Source organism: Hemitrygon akajei, chromosome 6, assembly GCF_048418815.1.
Source record: "Hemitrygon akajei chromosome 6, sHemAka1.3, whole genome shotgun sequence".
Taxonomy (NCBI): Eukaryota; Metazoa; Chordata; class Chondrichthyes; order Myliobatiformes; family Dasyatidae; genus Hemitrygon; species Hemitrygon akajei.
Genome location: NC_133129.1, coordinates 43490346 through 43514664, shown reverse-complemented (window position 1 = coordinate 43514664; position 24319 = coordinate 43490346). Strand labels below are relative to the sequence as shown.

At 42.0% G+C, this 24319-nt stretch overlaps 1 protein-coding gene across 2 annotated transcripts; it reads left to right on the top strand.

Moving 5' to 3' along the window:
- Window positions 1-3242: 3242 nt before the first annotated feature.
- Window positions 3243-10948, top strand: f2rl1.2 (coagulation factor II (thrombin) receptor-like 1, tandem duplicate 2). 2 transcript variants are annotated; one of them, XM_073048252.1, is made up of 2 exons: window positions 3243-3434; window positions 9216-10948. In XM_073048252.1, the coding sequence occupies exons 1-2, from the start codon at window positions 3377-3379 to the stop codon at window positions 10292-10294; spliced, it is 1137 nt and encodes a 378-aa protein (XP_072904353.1). In that variant the 5' UTR covers window positions 3243-3376; the 3' UTR covers window positions 10295-10948. The 2 variants fall into 2 exon arrangements, with proteins under 2 accessions (XP_072904353.1, XP_072904354.1); XM_073048253.1 differs by lacking the exon at window positions 3243-3434 and adding an exon at window positions 3572-3751.
- Window positions 10949-24319: the final 13371 nt, after the last annotated feature.

Below are 24319 nucleotides of genomic sequence, written 5' to 3'. Positions count from 1 at the left end.
GAAAGACAAAGTCCTGGGGTGGGAGGGGATGTTACTGATCAGAGGGACCTTGGAGTACAGGTACAGGGTTCACTGAAGTGGAGTCACAGGTAGGCAGATGAAGTTTTTTGATCCACTGGCCTTCAGAAGTCAGAGTGCTAGTATAAAAGTTGGCAGGTCATGGTGCAGTACAGGTTGATAATGAAGCTGCATATGGAGTACTACGTTCAGATTTGGTTGCCTGATGTAGGGAAGATTCTATTAAACTGGAAAGAGTGCAGGAAAGGGTTACAAAGATGCTACCAGGCCTTAAGTCACTGAATTATAGAAGCTTGGACAGGTTAGAACTTTATTCCTTGGCCTATAGGAAACTGAGATGTGATTTTATTGAGTACAGATAGGATGAATGTACTCATTTGGTTTCCAGGGTATCCAGAACTAGAAGTCATAGGTTTAAGGTGAGAAGGGAGAGATTCAAGCAGAATAAGAAGGGCAACTGTTTAAATCAAAGGTGTTATCTATGTAGAATGAGCAGCCAGAGCAAGTGGCTGAGGTGGATACAATAATAACTTCTAATAGCCAGCTACATATCCAATACATGGATTGGAAAGTTTAGAAGGATATAGGTAAATGGTATGAACTTGAATGGGGTATCCTGGTTTGGTCAAATTCCATGCTGTATAACTTGATGACTCTATAAATCACAATCATGTGGCTTCATAATTAAATGCTTAAAAATCAACATTGAACAAATTGCCAGTTTTCCTCAAGCCTTGTAGTCTTGAGCAGAATCACTAGACCGCCATCACTACACAAATCCAATCCTGCTCTTGTCCATCATTCTACAGACATCCGAAATAATTTTAATTACCATTTACAACCAACAACATTGTAAAAATGAAGGTACATTTTGCATCAAAACTAAGTGCAAAGACGTTAACAATTTGACAGTGGAATTTTAAAAATATTCAAATCAGAATCAGGTTTATTACCATTGATTTATATGATATGAAAGTTGTTGTTTTACAGTGTAGTACAACGCAATAAACATAAATGACTATAAATTACAAAATAAGTAACTTGTGGGGGAGAAAAAGGAATAACAAGGCAGTTCATGGACCATTTGGAAATCTGATGGAGGGGAAGAAGCTGTTCCTGAATTGAGAGTGGGGCTTTAGGTTCCTGCACCACTTCCCCAGTGGTAGTAAACTGAAGAGGTTAGCGACGGATGCTGCCTCTTGAAGGTGTCCTCAGTAGTAGGGAGTGTTGTGCTGCGATGGATCTGGCTGAACCTACAATCCTTCAGCTGCATTCTGCATTGGAGCCTCCATCACAGGCCATGATGCAACCAGTCAGAATACGCTCCACTGAACATTAGTACAAATTTGCAAGTCTATGGCAACATCAAAGTGCCTAATGAGGCAGGGCAGCTGCGTGCGCTCTTCTTGATTGCATCAGTGCATTGGGTCCTGACAGCAGACCTGCCAGCATTTAAGAGGGCTCCAGACCACCAATTGATTTGCTTAAAACTAAAGGCGACAATGAAGCATGGACATGCTGGAAGGTGAGATTAAATGTGGATGGGTGATCGTGGTACACCGACTAACCTGTTTCCGTGCAGACACGAGGAAACCTGTAGATGCTGGAAATTCAAGCAACACACACAAAATGCTGGTGGAACGCAGCAGGCCAGGTAGCATCTATAAGAAGACGTACAGTCGACGTTTCGGGCTGAGACCCTTTGACAGGACTAATTGAAAGAAGAGATAGTAAGATATTTGAAAGTGGGAGGGAGAGAGGGAGATCTGAAATGATAGGAGAAGACGGGGGGGGGGGGAAGGATGAAGCTAAGAGCTGGAAAGTTGATTGGCAAAAGGGATACAGAGCTGGAGAAGGGACGGGATCATGGGACGGGAAGCCTAGGGAGAAAGAAAGGGGGGAGGGGAGCACCAGAGGAAGATGGAGAACAGGCAAGGAGTGATTGTGAGAGGGGCACAGAGAAAAAAAGGGGGGGGAAATAAATAAGTAAGGGGTGGGGTAAGAAGGGGAGGAAGGGCATTAATGGAAGTTAGATAAATCAATGTTCATGCCATCAGGTCGGAGGCTACCCAGACGGAATATAGGGTGTTGTTCCTCCAACCTGAGTGTGGTTTCATCTTGACAGTAGAGGAGGCCATGGATAGACATATCAGAATGGGAATGGGACGTGGAATTAAAATGTGTGGCCACTGGGAGATCCTGCTTTCTCTGGTGGACCGAGCGTAGGTGTTCAGCGAAACGGTCTCCCAGTCTGCGTCGGGTCTCACCAATATATAAAAGGCCACACTGGGAGCACCGGACGCAGTATACCACACCAGCCGACTCACAGGTGAAGTGTCGCCTCACCTGGAAGGACTGTCTGGGGCCCTGAATGGTGGTGAGGGAGGAAGTGTAAGGGCAGGTGTAGCACTTGTTCCGCTTACAAGGATAAGTGCCAGGAGGGAGATTGGTGGGAAGGGATTTGGGGGGGGGGGGGGGGGAGAGAAACGAATGGACAAAAGAGTCGCGTAGGGAGCGATCCCTGCGAAAAACAGAAAGGGGGGGAGGGAAAGATGTGCTTGGTAGTGCGATCCAGTTGGAGGTGGCGGAAGTTACGGAGAATTATACGTTGGACCCAGAGGCTGGTGGGGTGGTAGGTGAGGACAAGGGTAACCCTATCCCGAGTGGGGTGGCAGGAGGATGGGGTGAGGGCAGATGTGCGGGAAATAGGAGAGATGCGTTTGAGAGCAGAGTTGATGGTGGAGGAAGGGAAGCCCTTTTCTTTAAAAAAGGCATTTCCTTCGTCCTGGAATGAAAAGCCTCACCCTGACAGCAGATGCGGCGGAGACGGAGGAATTGTGAGAAGGGGATAGCATTTTTGCAAGAGACAGGGTGGGAAGAGGAATAGTCCAGGTAGTTGTGAGAGTCCGTAGACTTACAGTTTCCATGCAGTGTGACTCGATGATTCTATAAATAAAAAATGCAAGACTATATGTGTCTCGCTTTACAACTCGGGGATGCCATTAATCTTACGTCTGTAATAAACACTAAGTAACGCGTGATTCCTCCACGGAGAAATGTGTGTAAACTTCTGTTGACTCCTCCGGCAACAGGACACCGATGACTCATTCTGGTCGGCACTGAAACTACAGTAGTATCAATCTGGTTAAAAAGTAAGGTGCAATATTGCTCGTCAGAGTTGAAGCCACCCCTAATGTCGCCTCACAGGCCACGTTCACCGCCAATCAGTGTCCAGACGCCCCGCCCCGTAAACACCTTCATATATAGTGAGACATGAGACTCAAGTTGGGCAGGTTACCTCGGATCGCACGGAAGTTTGGTTTTCGAATTAAGGCCGCACCGGAGCTATTTCTGGAGGATGATTTTGGCAATGTTGTTGGCGTGGGCATTGTTCATTCCTGTTTGTCATACTGCAGGTAGGTACAGGGAGGGAGGTGTAGTAGTGGGGTGGGGGTACTGCTGTGTGGTTGGGGGAAGGGGCGAACGTAGTCGCAAAGTTAAAAGATTTCGATCATTAATTGGGAACCAAATGGTTTTCTTTACCGCGTTCGAGAGAAAGGTGGCCCATGCAAGAGATAAATGAAACCTTTTTCGGTGTTTGTATTATCCTGCACACACATGAGTTCTTTATAACGGAAACAGTGGCATTCTGTACCACGACGTTGAAGACGGACTATTTTCTTTAGTGCCAGTGCTCGAAGTTGAAACTCAACTACATTCGGTGATCTCAACGGTCAGGTTTGCTATTTTAGTTGTCTCGAATTGCAATAAAAGAACACGCCCTTTTGCAGTAACGCCAGCGGTGGGGGTTGGGGCATGAAACTAAATGCTGGATTGTTTTCTGATGTTGACGACTTAAATCTTAAACCTTAAATCTCTTTTCAAAACGCTGGTTGTTTTATAATTAACATAAATGCAAGCAGTTGGGTGTTAGCAGATGTAAATCACTGAATTCAAGGGCTTCCTTACCCTGGTGGTCTTGTGTAAGACTTGTAAAATGGCTTTTTATGACTTGTTTATAAATGTTGAAAATTTGCTCTGTTGTCGTAGGTTGGAATCCGGCAATATGCTTGGCAAGCTAATCAAAATTATTTCAATCTTTTCTGCTGTCTTAACTTTTTAAATCGCTGCTCACACGCTTTCGTCATGACTGAGCAATTTCATTTAGTTTTGTTGGAGAATATCAAATGCTGTAGTAAATACTTTAACTCCTATCGGCCAATAACTACCTTGCAGTTAATATTTAATATCTGCACTTGAGAGTTGTTATTTCACAAGACTGGTGCAATAGAAGTTTTAAGACCGATGGTGATGTGACATAGTTCAAGAACAAAATTCAGGGGTAATAAAACAAAGCACAAGGTATGATTCTTGATGTAGGATGATGGGGGAAGAGGGGTAGGAAAACTGTACAAAAGATAACGAATTAGGGGTGCTTTGTGACCTGGGGGTAATTTGAGCGTGAAGCTATTAAAATGAATGGCAGTGTAAGGCTTGGTGAAAGTTACAGTTGGAGAAGGAAAACATTGAGTATTTGTATTTGTCGCTGTGGTGGTGGGGGGGGGGGGTGGGTGGCATACCTTAACGTTACAAGACGTAACATTAAGCTTTAAAGTTCTTTATTTGTCGATCAGTCTTGTAACCCCCCGTCTTCAAGAGAATGTCCCGGTCCGTTCGTTTAGTACCCCGGTGTTATTAATGAGCAACGCAATCAAGGTCTTCCACTACTCAATGGAAAGAAATGGGGTGGGGAATTAACATAGCCGTTCACTGGGTCTCTCGCATAGATTGAAATAGTTTGAGGATTTTATTTGTGGATATAATCAGCTGCTTGAGCCTGAACAAGGAGAGTAGATGAACAATGTAGCTGTAATTGGAACTTGTTTTGATGGTGAAGGTGATGTATTCATGACTATAAACAAGAGAAAATCTGCCGATGCTGGAAATCCAAACAGCACAAAATGCTGAAGGAACTCGACAGGCCAGGCAGCATCTACGGGAAAGAGTACAGTTGACAATTCGGGCTGAGACGTTCAGTAGGGGAATAAAAAGATGGGAGAAGGGGTAGAGTTAAAAGGGGAGGGAGTAATGGGTGAAACTGGGGGTGGGGTAAAATAGAGCTGGGAAGTTGGTACAACAGATACAGGGCTGGAGAAGTGTGTTATGACAATTAAGGGTAGAGTGCAAAGTTTTAAAATTAATACAATTGACTGGCAGTAGGTCTTAGATTTTAAACTCTAAAGTGTACTACCATTAGGTATACTGCTTGAATAGCTGATTTGATTTCTTAGCTTTTTAGAGATGCTGAATTTTAAACCAGCTACTGTGGCTTTCTTTATATAGGGTGCACACCCCCAGAAATTATTTAGCTCTCCAACCAGATATTTGATCATCTTGGTTGGAGTCAACCCATGGATGTCATAATTGTCTATGTTAAGTCAATACTCAAGCCAAGGAAGTACAATATGGTGAGCAAGCTTCCCCCTCTCTGCACCACTGATTTCAAAGAAGCGATGGAGACCAATACAATTTGGGACCAGGGTTTGCCAGTCACTATTGAACTCGTATAGGACCACATTAGGGACTGCTGCACATGGTTTTTTTTGTCATTGATAAAAGGTTTGTGAAAAGGGTTGTATGAAGTGTCATACAAGGAGCATTTGGCTAATATCAGCCTGATTACCAGTGTTTTCATGGATAAAATCTCATTGAAATGTATGAAATTGTTAAAACAATAGGCTGGTTGTAGATTTTGTCCTAGTTGGTTGAGTTGGTGTTTGGCTATGGTCTACAAGACTAAGGATTGATGAAAAATTCTTTAGTATGATGAACCTGTTAAATTCTTTGACAGAAGGCAGGGGTAACTGTACCTGAGGAGGTACTGATTTCTAGATGCAAAAGTTAATGTTTAACAAAATTATATTATTTGGTGAGCTTACACTATTAAATGGGGCCATGGAACAATACTGTGGAAGATATCAATATACAGCATATGAAGCACTCAGCATGTCAGGCAGCAAATGTAGATAGCAAATAGCATCTTTTCTACACTATTGACTGGCCTATCCTCATGTACTGCCTGATGTGGTTCTGGCAATTTTGACTTTGTTTCAGAATTTGAAACAGATTTTTAGTTTAGTAATTTTGGAAAAATTTAAATATGCTCATGAGACTTTTAATTCCACATAATTAGATCTTTTTTTAAAAAAAAAAGACGGCAGTTAATAACAAGGATAATGCAGTGGGAATTCTGCACTCAATGAGATGGGAAGAATCATGGAAGATGGAATTGAATGCAAAGTGCAAAGGAATGAATTTTGAAAGGGGAATGAGCTATTGTGCCACTTTTACAGATTGATAAAGATGGCACAACAAACTAAATCTTGTTATATGGGTGAATAAATTATGGAAAGTTGTGCTCAGATTTTTAAGTCCCAAATAGTATATTATAGAAGCATTTGAATAAAGATGTGAAATTTTAGTTGAGCAGAATGGAGCTTTATCAAGATATTGTGAGTTATGAGGGACTTGAGTGATGATTTTCACTAGTTTTGGGATCAGAAGCCTTCCAGCTGAAAAAGGAGCGCGTGTTATTGCAAAGCTGCAAGTGATTCAGATATTCCAATTGTTGCCAGGAATCGGTAACATAAAAGACCCTTTATACCTGTTTATACCTTTATAACAGCTGTGATGTGTTTGGGAAGGCCAGGCTTGCTTCATCCCTGTTGCTACAGGAGTTCCTTGGCTTCATTCCTATCTGTTTAGCTGAGATGGTTCGGATGAATCATGTTATTTCATCTGTACTTAAGTTTCATGCTGTTTTGCTAGAAAACACTGCTAGCCAACATGTACTGTCAATAATAGTACATTTATTGGTATATTGCAAGTTACAAACACTGCACTATTTCTATGTATTTAGCAATGTAGCAAATTATGATCAGGAGTTACTTCTGCCCTGAATTTTTCAATGCAATCATCGCTGATCAATATCATATTCTTTACCCCATGCCTTCCATAAGATTGATTTGTATCTACAAATTTTTCAAATATTCAGCCATTTGGCCCCCAAGACTTGAAATGAATTATACAGGTTTAAGACTTAAGCAATCAAATTTCTCGTCTTTGTCCTAGTACTTTGCCCCAGATCCTAAGACTCCACCCAGGGAAAACATCTGCCTCACTCCAGTCTATCTGGCTCCTGCAGAATTATTTCAGTTGTAATCCCTTTCATTCTAAGTTCCATGGATACAAACAATTGACCTATTTTAGTTTCAAAAGACACTGTTGCCAGTGCAAGTACTAGTCTGTTGAATCTGTTACACAAGAGACTAAATCTACACAACATTCTAGCCACTGTTTAATTGCAGCAAGACGCTCTTCTGTTTGCAAAATCATCTTGCTATAAAAGACACCATGCCACATGCTCTCATGATGGTTTGTACCACATGCATCTTTTATTAATTGATATTCAAAATTTGTGTTCTTGTATCAACCCTTCCCAATCTAATACCATGAAATAGTACTCTATCTTTGTTTTACCACAAGGTGGATAACTTTGCTCCTCTGCTGCCTGGCCTGCTGAGTTCCTCCAGCATTTTGTGTATGTTGCTCCTGTACGTCTTGTGTTCTGACCCACCTAATCTGGCTTTAACTTTTAGTCTTTGGATGCACTTTAGTTTGCAAACCTAATCTGTTTAGTGCCATAAACAAATTTCTGTATTTTTTTTCCTTTTTGAAAATCATTTAATTATGAGTAGCTGAGGCCTAATGGCTTGGGACACTCAACTCATTGCCACTTGCCATCCCAGAAAAAAATCTAACTTAACTTTGTATTACCTTTTCTTGTAAGCAGTAGTCGTTTTATTAGGTACAGCAGTGGAACTTTGGTTTTCTGCTGTAGACCATCCACTTCAAGGTTCAACTTCAGCATTCAGTAATGCTCTTCTGCACAGCACTTTTGTAAAATGTGGCTATTTAAGTTACTCTCTCATTTTATCAGCTTGAACAAACCTGGCCATTTTTCTCTGACCTCTCATTAACAAGGCTGCTCACTAGATTTTTTTGTTTTAGATAGATAGATAGATAGATAGATACTTTATTCATCCCCATGGGGAAATTCAACATTTTTTCCAATGTCCCATACACTTGTTGTAGCAAAAACTCATTACATACAATACTTAACTCAGTAATAATATGATATGCATCTAAATCACTAACTCAAAAAGCATTAATAATAGCTTTAAAAAAAGTTCTTAAGTCCTGGCAGTTGAATTGTAAAGCCTAATGGCATTGGGGAGTATTGACCTCTTCATCCTGTCTGAGGAGCATTGCATCGACAGTAACCTGTCACACCATTCTCTGTAAACTCTAGGCTGTTGTACATGAAAACACCAGGAGATCAGCAGTTTCTGAGACACTAAAACCATCCTGTCTGGCACCCTAGCTCTATATATATCTATCTATCTCCATCCTAAGACTTGCACAGTACATTGTGTATTGCACAATAAGCAAAGGATGCAACAAAAACACTAAAGAAGGCCAGGCAGCATCTATAAGGAGAAGCGCTGTCGACGTTTTGGGCCGAGACCCTTCGTCAGGACAAACTGAAAGGAAAGATAGCAAGAGATTTGAAAGTGGGAGGGGGAAATGCAAAATGATATGAGACGGGAGGGGTGAAGCTGAGAGCCGGAAAGGTGATTGGCAAAAGGGGTACAGAGCTGGAGAAGGGAAAGGATCATGGGACGGGAGGCCTAGGGAGAAAGGGAGGGGGGAGCACCAGAGGGAGATGGAGAACAGGCAGAGTGATAGGCAGAGAGAGGGGGAAAAACTAAATATATCAGGGATGGGGTAAGAAGGGGGGGGGGGCCCATTAACGGAAGTTAGAAGTTTTGTGTGTTGTTTGAATTTCCAGCATCTGCAGATTTCCTCGTGTTTGCTTTTGAAGTATAAATAAGACTAGCTTGTATACATACTGTTCCAGATGTGGGGTGTCAAATTGCATGTGAATTCGTCAAATTTTTTTGCATTTATTCTCCATACTGCTAATAATGAAGTGTGTGTGTGTGTCTTTTGTACCTCAAACCACCAGATCACAATGTTACAATACTTGATTGCTTTCTAAAATGTGTCTTAATATTAGGTGAAAAGTATTTTAATTAATACAGATTAGAATTAACAATACTCTTTTAATTTTGAAGGTCGAAGCTTTATTGGCAAACCTACTAATGACAGTGACCCTCATTCTTCGTTCAGCATTGATGACTTTGCTGCATCTACTCTGACCAGTGGGCTTACTACAATCTTTTTGCCGTTGGTCTACATCATCGTGTTCATCATTGGTTTGCCTACAAATGCCATGGCACTCTGGGTCTTTGCCTTTCGAACGAAGGCTAAACATCCAGCAGCTATTTACATGGCTAACCTGGCTTTGGCAGATCTGCTGTTCGTTATCTGGTTACCCCTGAAAATTGCATACCATTTGAATGGCAACAATTGGATTTTTGGAGAAGGAATGTGCAAAGTGCTGGTTGTGTTTTTCTATGGAAATATGTACTGCTCCATTTTATTCATAACTTGCCTCAGCGTACAAAGGTACTGGGTTGTTGTAAAACCAATTTCTCAGGCAAGGAGGAAGAATAAGATTGCTTATGCTGTATCAATTTTCATTTGGATACTGATTGTATTGGGCACAATGCCATTGTATTTAAATATTCAGCAAACAGCACAGATTACTGACCCTAACATTATAACCTGCCACGATGTTCTACCAGAAACAAAGCTTGCCGCTAGCATGTTTGACTACTTTTTGTCTTTGGCTATAGGGATATATTTCTTCCCAGCACTATTGACCTTAACTGCATATTTATTCATGATCATAACATTGAAAGCCTCAGCTGGTGAAGATAACATCGGGAAAGGGCGCAAGAGAGCAATTAGTCTGATTGTCACTGTTCTTGTAATGTATTTAGTATGCTTCACTCCCAGCAATGTTGTTCTTATTGTCCATTATTATTTGATAAAACATAATCAGAACAGCAATATTTATTCTCTTTATATTATAAGCCTTTGTTTATCTAGCATAAACAGTTGCATTGATCCCTTTGTCTATTACTTTGTTTCCAAAGACTTCAGGGATCATGTTCAAAATACATTGCGGTGTCGTAGTGTCAGAACAGTTAGAAGTATTCAAGCTTCCATTGCTTCCCTAAAATATTCCAGAAAATCGACTTCCTATACTTCTGCCAGTAAAGATCATACCACAACAAGCAACTGTTAAACATTAGTGTGGATGCACAGCTTGATTACATTGTACTCACAAATAAATGAATTTTCAGCATCTGGATTTTGAATGAATTGAGTATTAGTCCAATTTGGAAGTAGCTGACTGAAACATTAGAATTGTAAGAAATTTTATTACTATTTATTGTTCAGTGTCTTTGCATGAAAAAACTGCTGTAACTTTGAGCCATCCATATTTTATGCAAGTACAACTTCAATACAAGTATGCAAGGTGTACTGAATTTGTACATGTAACATTGTAAATCCTGTAACTGTTTATTTTGAGAATTGTATCTGACATCTGTTTCAATTGTCTAGAAGATGTATATATTTAAATTGTTTATATTTAAATATTTTAAGTTACTGTATTTTCATATTTGATGTTGGACTAGAATACCAACACTGGCTTTTAAAGCATGTATATAAACTGACAAATGCTTTTTTAATACTGGTTCATTTTAAGCTTCATTTTTTTTAAAAAAAAGTAATAACCCACTTAGTATGTGAAAGAACAATTTGTATATCCTTAATATAGTAGCTGTGAAAATGGTAAAATAACATATGGTTTGAATCTAATCTTAATATGTAACCCGTAAAAAGCTGTTTAACTTACTGTGAGGCATTGAATAAATGTTTTGAAGTTGTAGTGAAATTCATTGTTCAACACTTTACTCAAAGCAAGTTTTAGCATTGATGTTTTCTAATTGCAAGTCTCAAAACTAAAGACGGTGAGCTATCCTAACTCCATACTAGATTCTGACATCTTTACTGACTTGTTTGTTCACATGCTTGGAAAGTTACACAAAGGACAAAAGTAGTGTAAATCCAAGTTATTTGAGGAATGCCCTTAAATACTTCAAAATTGTATGCAGTTGATTCTGGTTAATTGGGACACAGCAGCACCAGTACATTTTGCTTCAATGGCTGGACTAATTAGCAGAAGTTTCATGGAAATATCTTAAGTCTTCTGTTTAATGGTGTAACAAATAGATCTTTAAATACAATACAGAGCAGATTAGAATACTACAAATACCAGTACAGAACAACAAAACTGCATAGTTCTAGTTATCAACAGATTGACTCTAAATGAACAAACCAACAGACACCTATTGGAGATAATAGACTGCCTTCATACAATGCTTTTGACAATTGCATCCTCCAAATTTTCATTATTATTTCTTACATTTAAGACAATTGAGCACCTTCAATTTCTTCTTTGTTCCTAACTTGTAGTGAAATAGTTTCCTTTTCACCTCCTGTCCATTTCTTGAATGACCAAGTCCAAATGCTTGAAACTGCAATGAGCAAAAGAGTTACGAATTGCCTTGCTACTTATCGCTTGCAACCTAACTACCGCTGCCAAAAAATCACTGCTTTTGATACACAAGTGTGTGCAACTGATGCTTTTTTTTTACAAACTTAGAGCATTGAATGGATGCATTGCGGAGGTGTCGAACTCAATTGCACATGGGGCCAAAACTCAAAGCACACTTTAGGTCGTGGGCCAAACAGGATAAACATTTATTGAACACACTAAAACTAAACATTTTTTGAACATAAATATGAATAAAAACAAAAATAAACAAACTTTAAATAACTTAAATATTTTGCTCTCCATAAAAATATCTCCTGTCAGTATTATACAAGTTAGAAATATGAGCATGCTGCAAAAAACCCCTGAAAATATAAATAAAATTTGTGCTTTTCAGCAAAAGTTAAAACAACAACAAATCAAAACACTCAGTTTTCTTTGCTCTTATGCCGTTTTGTCAGAGCTGGATGCTTGGCATCTTTTCTTGGCAATAAGTTCGTTTAGGTTTGGTGTAAGGTTCTGTGTTGTGGAGATTCTCAGGATGGACTGCAGGTGTTCATCAGTGAGACGACTCCTGTGTGATGTTTTGTTAATCTTCATCACTGAGAAAAGCTTCTCACACAGATATGTGCTACCAAACATGCACAAGGTTCGAGCCGCATGTAGACGGAGCTGAGGCATTGCTTCAGGAATGGAGCGAATAAACTGCAGTGTCGTACTTTGCCTTTAGTGTCCCATTACACTGCAGCTCTATCTGGATCTGTACAGGTGCAGTTTCCACGTCGACGGCAAATGGGTTGCAAAGCAGCTCGAAGTTAATTTTTTGTGCTTCAAAGTCACCAAAGCGCTGTGCGAACTCAGTGCGAAGAATAGCGTCGTGTACAGCAACAGACGCTTGACGCGGGAATGTTCCCAGGTAGCCTAGCGGCAGCTGTTGCGCTGCATTATGGGACCTGTAGTTTGTGTGTTATCAGCGCTTCATATCGCCGGGCCATTAATAATTAAAATAATAATCTATCTAAAATGATCTCGCGGGCCTTGTGTTTGACACCTATGCATTAGAGGCATTTAATAAACTTTTAAGATGGGTACATAGATGACAAAAATAGAGGTATAGGTAGGAAGGAATGGTTAGATTGATCTGAGAATATGCTGTACTGTGCGAAAGTAATCCTATCTTCTATGATGAATGGATTGAGATGATCTGACTAGTAATGAAAACTCTTAAGAAGATCTGGCATAGTCATGCACACCACTTGTGAATTTGGTTAGGACCTGTTCAGTGTTGCGTTTGAAAGATTTGAAATGTGGGCTTTCCATTGAAGGAGGTAACAGGTTGGATCCTTAATTATTTCTATTTACTCCACAAAATATTAATGTTTGACAAGAACTGAACATGACAGTGCTGTTTCTGACCATTTGAGACAAAAGCTTCCATCTTCAGCATTGTTTTGCTGGAATCTGGTGATATTTATCATGTTTTCACAAATTACTTAGTTTATCACTTTTAGAAACAGAATCTACAGCACATTACCAGCCCTTTGGCTCATGATATTGTGCTGACCATGTAACCTACTCTAGAAACTGCCTAGAATTTCCCACTGCATAGCCCTCTATTTTTCTAAGCTCCATGTACCTATCTAAGAGGAACTTAAAAGACCCAATTATATCTGCCTCCACCAATGCTGGCAGTGAATTCCACACATCCACTATTGTGTGGAAAAACCTTGCCTCTGACATCCCCCTTACACCTACTTTCTCAGGCCACTTCCTGATAGCCATTTCAGCCCAGGTTAAAAGCTTCTGTCCACATGATCAATGCCTCTCATCTTGTACACCTCTATCAGGTCACCTCTCATCCTTTGTCACCCCAAGGAGAAAAGGCCAGGTTCACTCAACCTATTCTCATAAGGCATGTTCTCCAATCCAGGCAACATCCTTCTAAATTTCTATTGCACTCTATAGTATCCACATCCTCCTGTAATGAGGTGACCAGAGCTGAACACAATACTCCAAGTGGGGTTGAACTATGGTCTTATTTAGCTGTAGCATTACCTCACAGCTCTTGAACTCAATCAATCCCACAGTTGATGAAGACCAATACACTTTAATAACACTGTCAATCTGTACAGCAGCTTTAAGAGTCCTGTGGACATGGACCCCAAGATCTTGCTGTTCCTCCACAATGCCAAGAGTGTTACCAGTAATATTCTGTCTTCAAATTTGACCTTACTAAAATGAACCACTTCACACTTACCTGGATTGAACTTCATCTGCCACTTCTCAGCCCAGTTCTGCATCCTATTGATGTCTTGCTCCAACCTCTGACAACCCTCCACACTCTCCACAAATCCCCAACTTTTGTGGCACCAGCAAACTTACTAAGCCACCCTTCAAACTTGCTCATCCAGGTTATGTATAAAAATCACAAAGAGCAGTCCTAGAACAGATCCCTGCGGAACACCACTGGTCACCGACAGCCATGCAGAACGTGAACCATCCATAACGACCTTTTGACTTCTGTGGGCAAGTCACTTCTGGATCCACAAAGCAAGGTCTCCTTGAATCCCATGCCCCATTACTTTCTGAATGAGCCTCACGTGGGGAAATTATCAAACACTTATTGAAATCCATATACACTGCAGGCACTGCTGTACCTTCATCACTGTGTTTTGTTACATACCTCCTCAAAGGGTTCAAACAGGCTCGTAAGGCATGACCTGCCCTTGACAAAGCCAAGCTGACTATCCCTAATCAGATTATGTGTCTCCAAATACTCATAAATTCTGCTTCTCAGGATCTTCTCCAACAACTTGCCCACCACTGAAGTAAGACTCACTGGTCTATAATTTCTTGAGTTATCTCTACTCCCTTTCTTGAACAAGGGAACAATGTGCAACTTTCCAATCCTCTGGTACTTCCCCTATTGATGATTGCCAGAGGTTCAGCAATTTCCTCCCTCATTTCTCACAGTAGCCTGGGATATATCTGGTCCATCCCAGTGACTTATTTAACTTAACACTTTTCAAAAGCTCCAGCACATCCTCTTTCTTGTATGTCTCTACACTTCAGTGTTTCAGTCTGCTTTAAGTCATCCCAAAAATTGCCAAGGTCCTTTACCCTGGTAAACACTGAAGGAAAGTATTAATTTAGTACTTCTGCTACCGCCTCCAGCTCTGCGCACCTGTTTCCAATCTCACTCCTGATTGGTCCTATTCTTAAACGGCTCATCTTCTTGCTTTTCACATACTTGTAGAATGCCTTGAGGTTTTCCTTAATCCTGCTCGCCAAGGCCTTGTTATGGCCCCTTCTTGCTCTCATAATTTCATTCTTGAGCTCCTTCCTGGCACCCTTGTAATTTACTAGAGCTCTAACAGTACCTAGTTTCTTGAACCTTTTGTAAGCTTTTCTTCTTAACTAGATTTTCTACATCCTTTGTACACCATGGTTCTTTTACCCTGCCATCCTTTTGCTGCCTCAGTGGGACATACTGGGCAGTGTGGAGGATCAGAGGGATCTTAGGGTCCAAATCCATAGGACACTCAAAGCAGCTGTGCAGGTAACTCTGTGGTTAAGAAGGCATATGGTGTATTGGCCTTCATCAATCGTAGAATTGAATTTAGGAGCCGAGAGGTAATGTTGCAGCTATATAGGACCCTGGTCAGTCCCCACTTGGAGTACTGTGCTCAGTTCTGGTTGCCTCACTACAGGAAGGATGTGGAAGCCATAGAAAGGCTGCAGAGGAGATTTACAAGGATGTTGACTGGATTGGGGAGCATACCTTATGAGAATAGGCTGAGTGAACTCGGCCTTTTCTCCTTGGAGTGACGGAGGATGAGAGTTGACCTGATAGAGGTGTATAAGATGATGAGAGGCATTGATCGTGTGGATAGTCAGAGGCTTTTTCCCAGGGCTGAAATGGTTGCCACAAGAGGACACAGGTTTAAGATGCTGGGGAGTAGGTACAGAGGAGATGTCAGCGGTAAGTTTTTTACTCAGAGTGGTGAGTGCGTGGAATGGGCTGCCGGCAACGGTGGTGGAGGTGGATACGATAGGGTCTTTTAAGAGACTTTTGGATAGGTACATGGAGCTTAGAAAAATTAGAGGGCTATGGGTAAGTCTAGTAATTTCTAAGGTAGGGACATGTTCGGCACAACTTTGTGGGCAGAAGGGCCTGAATTGTGATGTAGGTTTTCTATGTTTCTATACCTATGCAGAAAGCCATGCAAGTGTTCCCTGGACATTTGCCACATTTCTGCCATACATTTCCCAGAGAACATCTGCTCCCAATTTATGTTCCCATGTTCCTGCCTAATAGCATCATATTTCCACCTGCCCCAATTAAATGTTTTCCCAAATTTTCTGCTTCTGTCCCTCTCCAGAACTATGGTAAAGGAGATAGAGTTGTAATCACTAACTCCAAAATGCTTTCCCACCGAGAGATCTGGCACATGGCCAGGTTCATTTCCTGATCAAGATCAGATCAAGTACAGCCTCTCCTCTAGTTGGCTTATCTACATATTGTGTCAGGAAACCTTCATGAACACACCTAACAAACTCCACCCCATCTAGGCCCTTTGCTCTGAGGAGATGCCAATCAATATTAGGGAAGTTAAAATCAGCCATCACAACAACCCTATTATTATTGCACTGTTGCAGAATCTGCCGCCCTATCTGGTACTTGATGTCCTTTCTGCTACTGGAGGGTCTATAAAAAACACCCAGTATAGTTATTGCCCCCTTCCTGTTTCTGACTTCCACCCACAATGACTTAGTAGACAATCCCTCCATAACTTCCTCCTTTTCTGCAGCTGTGATACTATCTCTGATTAGCAGTGCCACTCCCCCACCTCTTTTGCCTCCCTCCCTGTCCTTTTTAAAACATCTAAAACTTGGCACACTCAGCAGCCACTCCTGCCCCTGAGTCATCCAAGTCTTTGTCCAAATCCACATCACAGTCCCACGTATTGATCCAAGCCTCAAGTTCAGCCGCCTTGCTCATGACACTCCTTGCATTAAAATAGACACATCTCAAACCATCAGGCTGAGTGCATCTTTGCTCTATCATCTGCCTATCCTTCCTCACAAACTCCCTATAAGCTGTCACTACTTGTGCACCAACTGCTCCATCCTCTGCCTCTTCAATTTGGTTCCCAACCACCTGCAAGTCTAGTGTAAACCAGGTTCAGCTGGCAGGAATGGCGGTCTCTGGCCCTGCCAAATGCGTGAAATCTGAAGTGCAAAACCTTTTCTTTGTGTGGATGCTGCATGATGTGTTCCCCTGTTACAAATCAGTGCCATGAGATAACAAACAGTACACCATATGCAATTAAATGATTTAGCCTTATAATTCTTAATTTGCCTAGAGGGTTAGTAAAGAAAACAAAAAGGGCCCATTTTAATGAGACAGTCTAATGTGCTCGTTGGAGTTCACTGTTTCCCGTCCATTAGTCCTCCATCGATCTCCCCTGGGCGTCATCGACTCCCAGCCCCATTCCAAATCCACTCCGTCCTGCAGTCTGTGACCTCTCCATTCTGGCATCTTCCGCCAAACAAAAGACCTTGAACAACTCACTCTCAGAAAAAAAACACTCCCTTCTTTGCACAGCACTCATTCCAAAGTCTCTAGTCATAACCCAAACATTGCTGCTACAGAACAAGCATTACTTCAGCAGTGAAACCTTTCCCAGGGTGTTACACTAGTTTAAACCCTCCCCAATAGCATTAGCAAACTTCCCTCCCAAGATATTGGTTCCCCTCCAGTTAAGGTGAAACCCATCCCACTTGTACGTCACCTCTTCCCCAAAAAAGGTTCTTATGATCTAAGAACTTGAAACCCTGCCCCCTGCACCATCTCCTCAGCCACTCATTCATCTGCGCTATCTTCCTGTTCTGACCTTCCCTAGCTCATGGCACTGGGAATAATCTGGAGATACCACCTTGGAGGTCCTGCTCTTCAACCTCCTTGCTAACTCCCTAAACTTACTGCGCAGGACCTCTGCCTCCTTCCTGCCTATGTCATTGGCACCAATATGTACCACGATCTCTGGCTGCTCACCCTCCCCTTCAAGATTATTCTGCAACTGCTCAGAGACAGACTGGACCCTTGCACCCAAGTGGCAATACACTATTCTGGTGTCTCTTTTGCTGCCGCAGAATCTCCTATCTGTCCCCCTAACTTTCTTGGTGTACACCCATCTACTCCCTGAGTTCTGCACTCTGCTCTGAAGTCGTATTTATCAATTGCTATGCCTCCCAGATGATCCTAAGTCCATCCAACTCAAGCTCCAGCTCCTTAATGTGGTCTTTCATGAGCTGGAGTTGGTTGCAATTCCTGCAGTTGTAGTCATCAGGAAGATTATCAGGGTCCATGAATTCCCACCTCCTACAGGAGGAGCAATCCACTGTCATATCTGCCATCCCGCCTGCACTGTACAATGGGCAACGAAGACCAAATCCTCGGACCTGTTTCTTTGGCCTCAGCCTCTTCTCGTCAAAGCCTCACGCTCCTACTCTCACTGCTGGCCTACTCCCAACAATCGCTGCCTGACAGTACATTTATTTAATCCGCAGTATTCTGCTCCCAATGCTGATTGTACCTGTGGAATGTCCGAATGCCTGTGAAGCTCTCCTTTTATACTAGCTTCACTGACCTGCGAGTAAACTCTTCGAAGTGCTCTGCTCCAATCTAATCTATTCATGATTAGATCTGCAGGGCTGCGGATTTTGAATCTGGCTTCTGCGGTGCCTTGCTGCTAGTCATGGTATTCTAAGGCTGCTATAAATTCACCGAATGCAACCTCAAAATAAAAAGCAGGCACATCCCATTTATTCGATCTGCCACCATCAGTCTCTCCACCACCATAAAAGAAGGTAAAACAGACAGTTACGCACCCATCCATAGGACTTGGGAGTTCATTCAGCTCATAGGATTTGCTCCACAGCTGATCCATTTACATGGATTTTACATTTACTGTGATCAATTACATCACAGCTGATCCATTTCCATGTTAGCCCCATTCTCCTGCCTTCTTCCTGTAACCTTGCGTGCCATGACTTATCAAGGATCTACCAATCTCAATAAATGCACCCAATAACCTGGCCTTCACAGCTGCCCGTGGCAATGAATTCCACAGACTCACCACCATCTGACTAAAGCTGCACCTCATCTGCGTTATAAATGGACATCCTTCTAATGGAGCCTATCCCCTCCCTGCTTCCCCTTGATCTTTCCTCTGATTGGTTTTCCACCCTCCCCCCCACCTTCTTTATAGGGCCCCTGCCCCCTCCTTCTTTAGTCCTGACAAAGGGTCTCAACCCGAAACGTTGACTGCTCCTTTCAACGGATGCTGCCCGACCTGCTGAGTTCATCCAGCTTTTTTGTACGTCAGGGTCTTTTAAGAGACTCTTAGATAGGTGCATGAAACTTAGAAAAATTGAGGGCTATGTGGTAGGGAAATTCTAGACAGTTTCTAGAGTAGCTTACATAGTTGGCACAACATTGTGGGCTGAAGGGCCTGTAATGTACTGTAGATCTCTATGTTTCCATGGTTCTATGTCTCCAAGTACCCCGAAACCACACCCTTAGCAATCAACTTTAACTCCAACATCTTCCGACCACTGGGGTCAGGTTAACTAGCCTATAATTTCCTTTATTCTGCCTTACTCCCTTCTTGAAGAGCAGAGTGACATTTCCATTTTTCCTGTCCTCTGGAACCATGCCAACGTTTATTGATTCTTGAAAGATCAATACTAATGCTTCCATGATCTCTTCAGCTACCTCCTTCAATAACCTGGGGTGCAGTCCATCTGGTCCAGATGACTTGGCTCCCTTCAGTCCTTTCAGCATCCCAAGCACCTTCTCCCTAGTAATAGGAACTATACTCACTTCTGCCCTCTGACACTCTTGCACTTTGGAGACTTCCACAGTGAAGACTGATGCAAAATACTTACCGTATTCAGTTTGTCTGCCATTTCCTTGTCCTCAATTATTACCTCCACAGCTTCATTTTCCAATAGTCTCTCTTTTACTCTTTATATATCTAAAAGAACTTTTGGTATCCTCTTTGATATTATTGGCTAGCTTACCTTCATATTTCATCTTCTTCCCCTCCCCAAGGCTGTTTTAGTTGACTTCTGTTGGTTTTTAAAAGCTTAGCAATATTCTAATTTACCACTTATTTTTGCTCTAATATTTGTCCTCTCTTTTGCTTTTATGTTGATTTTGACTTCTCTTGTCAGCCACGGTTGTATCATCATGCCTTTAGGATATTACTTCTTCTGTGGGATGTGCGCCTTAAAATGCTCTCAGAAATTTCAGCTATTGCTGCTCTGTGATCATCCCTGTCAGTGGTCCCTTCCAATCAATTTTGGCTAGCTTCTCCCTCATGCCTCTGTAATTCCATTTACTGCACTGTAATACTGATTCATTTATGGGAAATGAATGTTCAAGGGTATACGTGCTATCGTAGGGACAGAAATGTGGGCAGAGGGGGTGGGGTGGCCCTGTTGGTGAGGAATGAGATTCAGTCCTTTGCAAGGGGGGACATAGGGTCAGGAGAAGTAGAGTCTGTGTAGATAGAATTGAGGAACAGTAAGGGCAAAAGGACCCAAATGGGTGTTGTCTACAGGCCACCAAACAGTAGCATGGATATTGGGTGCAAGTTGAATAGGGAGTTAACATTGGCATGTGGCAAAGGTAATGTCGCAGTAGTTATGGGGGATTTCAACATGCAGGTGAACTGGGAGAATCAGGTTGGTGCTGGACCACAGGATAGGGAATTTGGAGAGTGCCTACGGGATGCATTCTTGGAACAGCTTGTACGAGAGCCGACCAGGGACAAGACTATTCTGGATTTAGTGTTATGTAATGAACAGGATTTGATAAGCGATCTTGCAGTAAGGGAGCCATTAGGAGGTAGTGATCATAATATGATAAGTTTTTATCTGCAATTTAAGAAGGATGAGGGCAGCTCGGAGGTGTCAGTGTTGCAGTTGAACAGGGGAAACTATGGAGCCATGAGGGAGGAGCTGGCAAAAGTTGACTGGACGGATAGCCTAGCAGAAAAGACAGTGGAACAGCAATGGCAGGTATTCTTGGGAATAATGCACAAGGTGCAAAATCAGTTCATCCCCCAGAGAAGGAAGAATTCAAAGGGGGGAAAGGGGCCACAGTGGTTGACAAAGGAAGTCAGAGATTGCATAGCATTAAAAAAAAGGAAGTATGACAGAGCTAAGGTGAGTGGGAGGACAGATGATTGGGAAGTTTTTAAGGAACAACAGAACTTAACTAAAAAGACAATACAGGGAGAAAAAATGAGGTACGAATGCAAGCTAGCCAGGAATATAAAGGAAGATAGCAAACGCTTTTTTAGGTATGTGAAGAGAAAGAAGATAGTTAAGAACAATGTTGGGCCCTTGAAGAATGAATTGGGTGAAATTGTTATGGGAAACAGAGAAATGGCAGAAGAATTTAATGAGTACTTTAGATCTGTTTTCACTGAGGAAGACACAAGCAATCTCCCAGATGTATGGATGGGCCAAGGATATAGGGTAACAGAGGAAATGAAACAGATTGACATTAGGAAGGAAACGGTGATGAGAAGACTGATGGGACTGAAGGCTGACAAATCCCCAGGTCCAGATGGTCTGCATCCTAGGGTACTAAAGGAGGTGGCCCTGGAAATTGCGGATGCATTGGTAATCATTTTCCAATGTTCCTTAGATTCAGGATCAGTTCCTGAGGATTGGAGAATGGCTAATGTTATCCCACTTTTTAAGAAAGGAGGGAGGGAGAAAACAGAGAACTATCGACCTGTCAGCCTGACATCGGTGGTGGGGAAGATGCTAGAGTCCATTATTAAGGATGAAATAGTGGCATATCTAGATAGCAGTGATAGGATTGGGCCAAGCCAGCATGGATTTACCAAGGGTAAATCATGCTTGACTAATCTGTTGGAGTTTTTCGAGGATGTAACCAGGAAGTTAGATGGGGGAGATCCAGTGGATGTAGTGTACCTCGATTTTCAGAAGGCATTTGTTAAGGTCCCACATAGGAGATTGGTGGGTAAAATCAAAGCTCAGGGCATCGGGGGGAAGACATTGACATGGATAGAAAACTGGTTGGCAGATAGAAAGCAAAGGGTAGCGGTGAATGGGTGTTTCTCGGAATGGCAGGTGGTGACTAGTGGGGTGCCACAGGGCTCGGTATTGGGACCACAGCTGTTTACAATTTACGTCAATGATTTGGATGAAGGCATTGAAAATAACAGCAAATTTGCTGATGATACTAAGCTGGGTGGCAGTGTGACATGTGATGAGGATGTTAGGAGAATTCAGGGTGACTTGGATAGGCTGGGTGAGTGGGCAGATACTTGGCAGATGACGTTTAATGTGAATAAGTGTGAGGTTATCCACTTTGGGAATAAGAACAGGAAGGCAGATTATTATCTGAGCAGTGTAGAGTTAGGTAAGGGAGAAATACAAAGAGATCTAGGAGTCCTTGTTCATCAGTCACTGAAGGTGAATGAACAAGTGTAGCAGGCAGTGAAGAAGGCTAATGGAACGTTGGCCTTTATTACAAAGGGAATTGAGTACAAGAGCAAAGAAATCCTCTTGCATTTGTACAGAACCCTGGTGAGACCACACCTGGAGTATTGTGTACAGTTTTGGTCTCCAGGGTTAAGGAAGGACATCCTGGCTGTAGAGGAAGTGCAGCGTACATTCACGAGGTTAATTCCTGGGATGTCTGGACTGTCTTACGCAGAGAGGTTAGAGAGACTGGGCTTGTACACGCTGAAATTAAGGAGATTGAGAGGGGATCTGATTGAAACATATAAGATTATTAAGGGATTGGACAAGATAGAGGCAGGAAATATGTTCCAGATGCTGGGAGAGTCCAGTACCAGAGGGCATGGTTTGAGAATAAGGGGTAGATCATTTAGGACAGAGTTAAGGAAAAACTTCTTCTCCCAGAGAGTTGTGGGGGACTGGAATGCACTGCCTCGGAAGGTAGTGGAGGCCAATTCTCTGGATGCTTTCAAGAAGGAGCTAGATAGGTATCTTATGGATAGGGGAATCAAGGAATATGGGGACAAGGCAGGAACCGGGTATTGATAGTAGTTGATCAGCCATGATCTCAAAATGGCAGTGCAGGCTCGAAGGGCCGAATGGTCTACTTCTGCACCTATTGTCTATTGTCTATCTAACTTTATCTCATCCTTCTCAAATTGCAGGGTGAATCCTGTCATGTTATGATCAAAGCCTCATAAGGTACTTTTACTTAAGCTCCCTAATCAAATCCAGTTCATTACATAACACTCAATCCAGAATAACTGATAGTGGGCTCAACCACACTCCATTCCAAAAACACAGCTGAATCGCATTCTACAAATTCCAGCACCAATCCAATTTTCCCAATGTACCTACATATTGAAATCCCCCATAACGTTGCCCTTTCACTAATTCTTTAATGTGTATGCTGATGCTCAACTAGATTCTGCCATGCCTACGTGATGCCAGATTGCCCTATAGCCTTGGCCCAAACTAACCATGACAGGATCAAACCCCACTAAAATTGATATCAAAGGAGGAGACTTTTTATGTGATTGACATTTATCTATTTATTTGTTTATCGAGATACAGCGCAGAACAGGCTCCTCCAGCCGCGCCACCCAGCAATCCCCCAATGTAATCTGAACCTAACCACGGGACAATTTACAATGACCAATTAACCTCCCAACCATATGTCTTTGGAAACCAGAGCACCCGGAGGAAACCCACATGGTCACCGGGAGAACGCACAAACTCCTCACAGGCAGTGACGGGAATTGAACCTGCACACCTACTTTACAGTTTTGTTTGAGGCCAGTCATCACACGTCCAGTGAGTGGTAGAACCGATTTCTTGTCCGAGAGGAAGAGAATTTTATGGGTACATCACCATCTGCAAGTCCTTCTTCACACTTTCCTGGCTTTGAAATATTAATCAGGAACAGTTGTTAAGTAGAACATTGTCCTCTTCTCCAATTTACACTCTTTTCTCTAGTTATTGTCACTCCCATCTAAGTGGCGGAATATGCTGCACGTGTAACTTGGTCCCAGAGGAACACTGTCGAATTCAGCTGTATACATGTATGTTTTGAATGACAATTAAACTTGATTTGATTTGATTTGTTCTTTCTCCTTAATGTCAGTCGAGTTTACTGTCATATGCACAAGTACACGTGTGCACAGTTTCAATGTAAAATTTACTTGCAGCAATACAGCATCATATAAACAGCATTCACAAGAAAAGCATAATCAAATGAGTATTTTACAAGAGAAAAAAATCTATTCTAGTGCAAAGTTGCTAAACTGAAGTGAGAAGGAATGTCCCAGATGGTGGGATTATTAATAATGGATCTTGCCTTGAGATAGTAGCTTCTGTGATTACTACCAGTGCTGGGGAGGGTTGTGCCCATGACATATATGCCAGAATCCACTACTCTTTGCAGCTTTTTATGATTTTGTGCTTTTGAATTACTGTACCAGAGCACTGCCAGCATCTACAGATTTTCTCTTGGTTACAATGCAACCAGTCAGCATACTTTCAACAGTACATCATTAGAGCGTTTGCTGACAAGCTGAGCCTCCTAAGAAAGTAAAGACGCTGGTGCACATTATTTATGATTGCATATATGCTGGGCCCAGGACAGGTCACCTGATATGATAA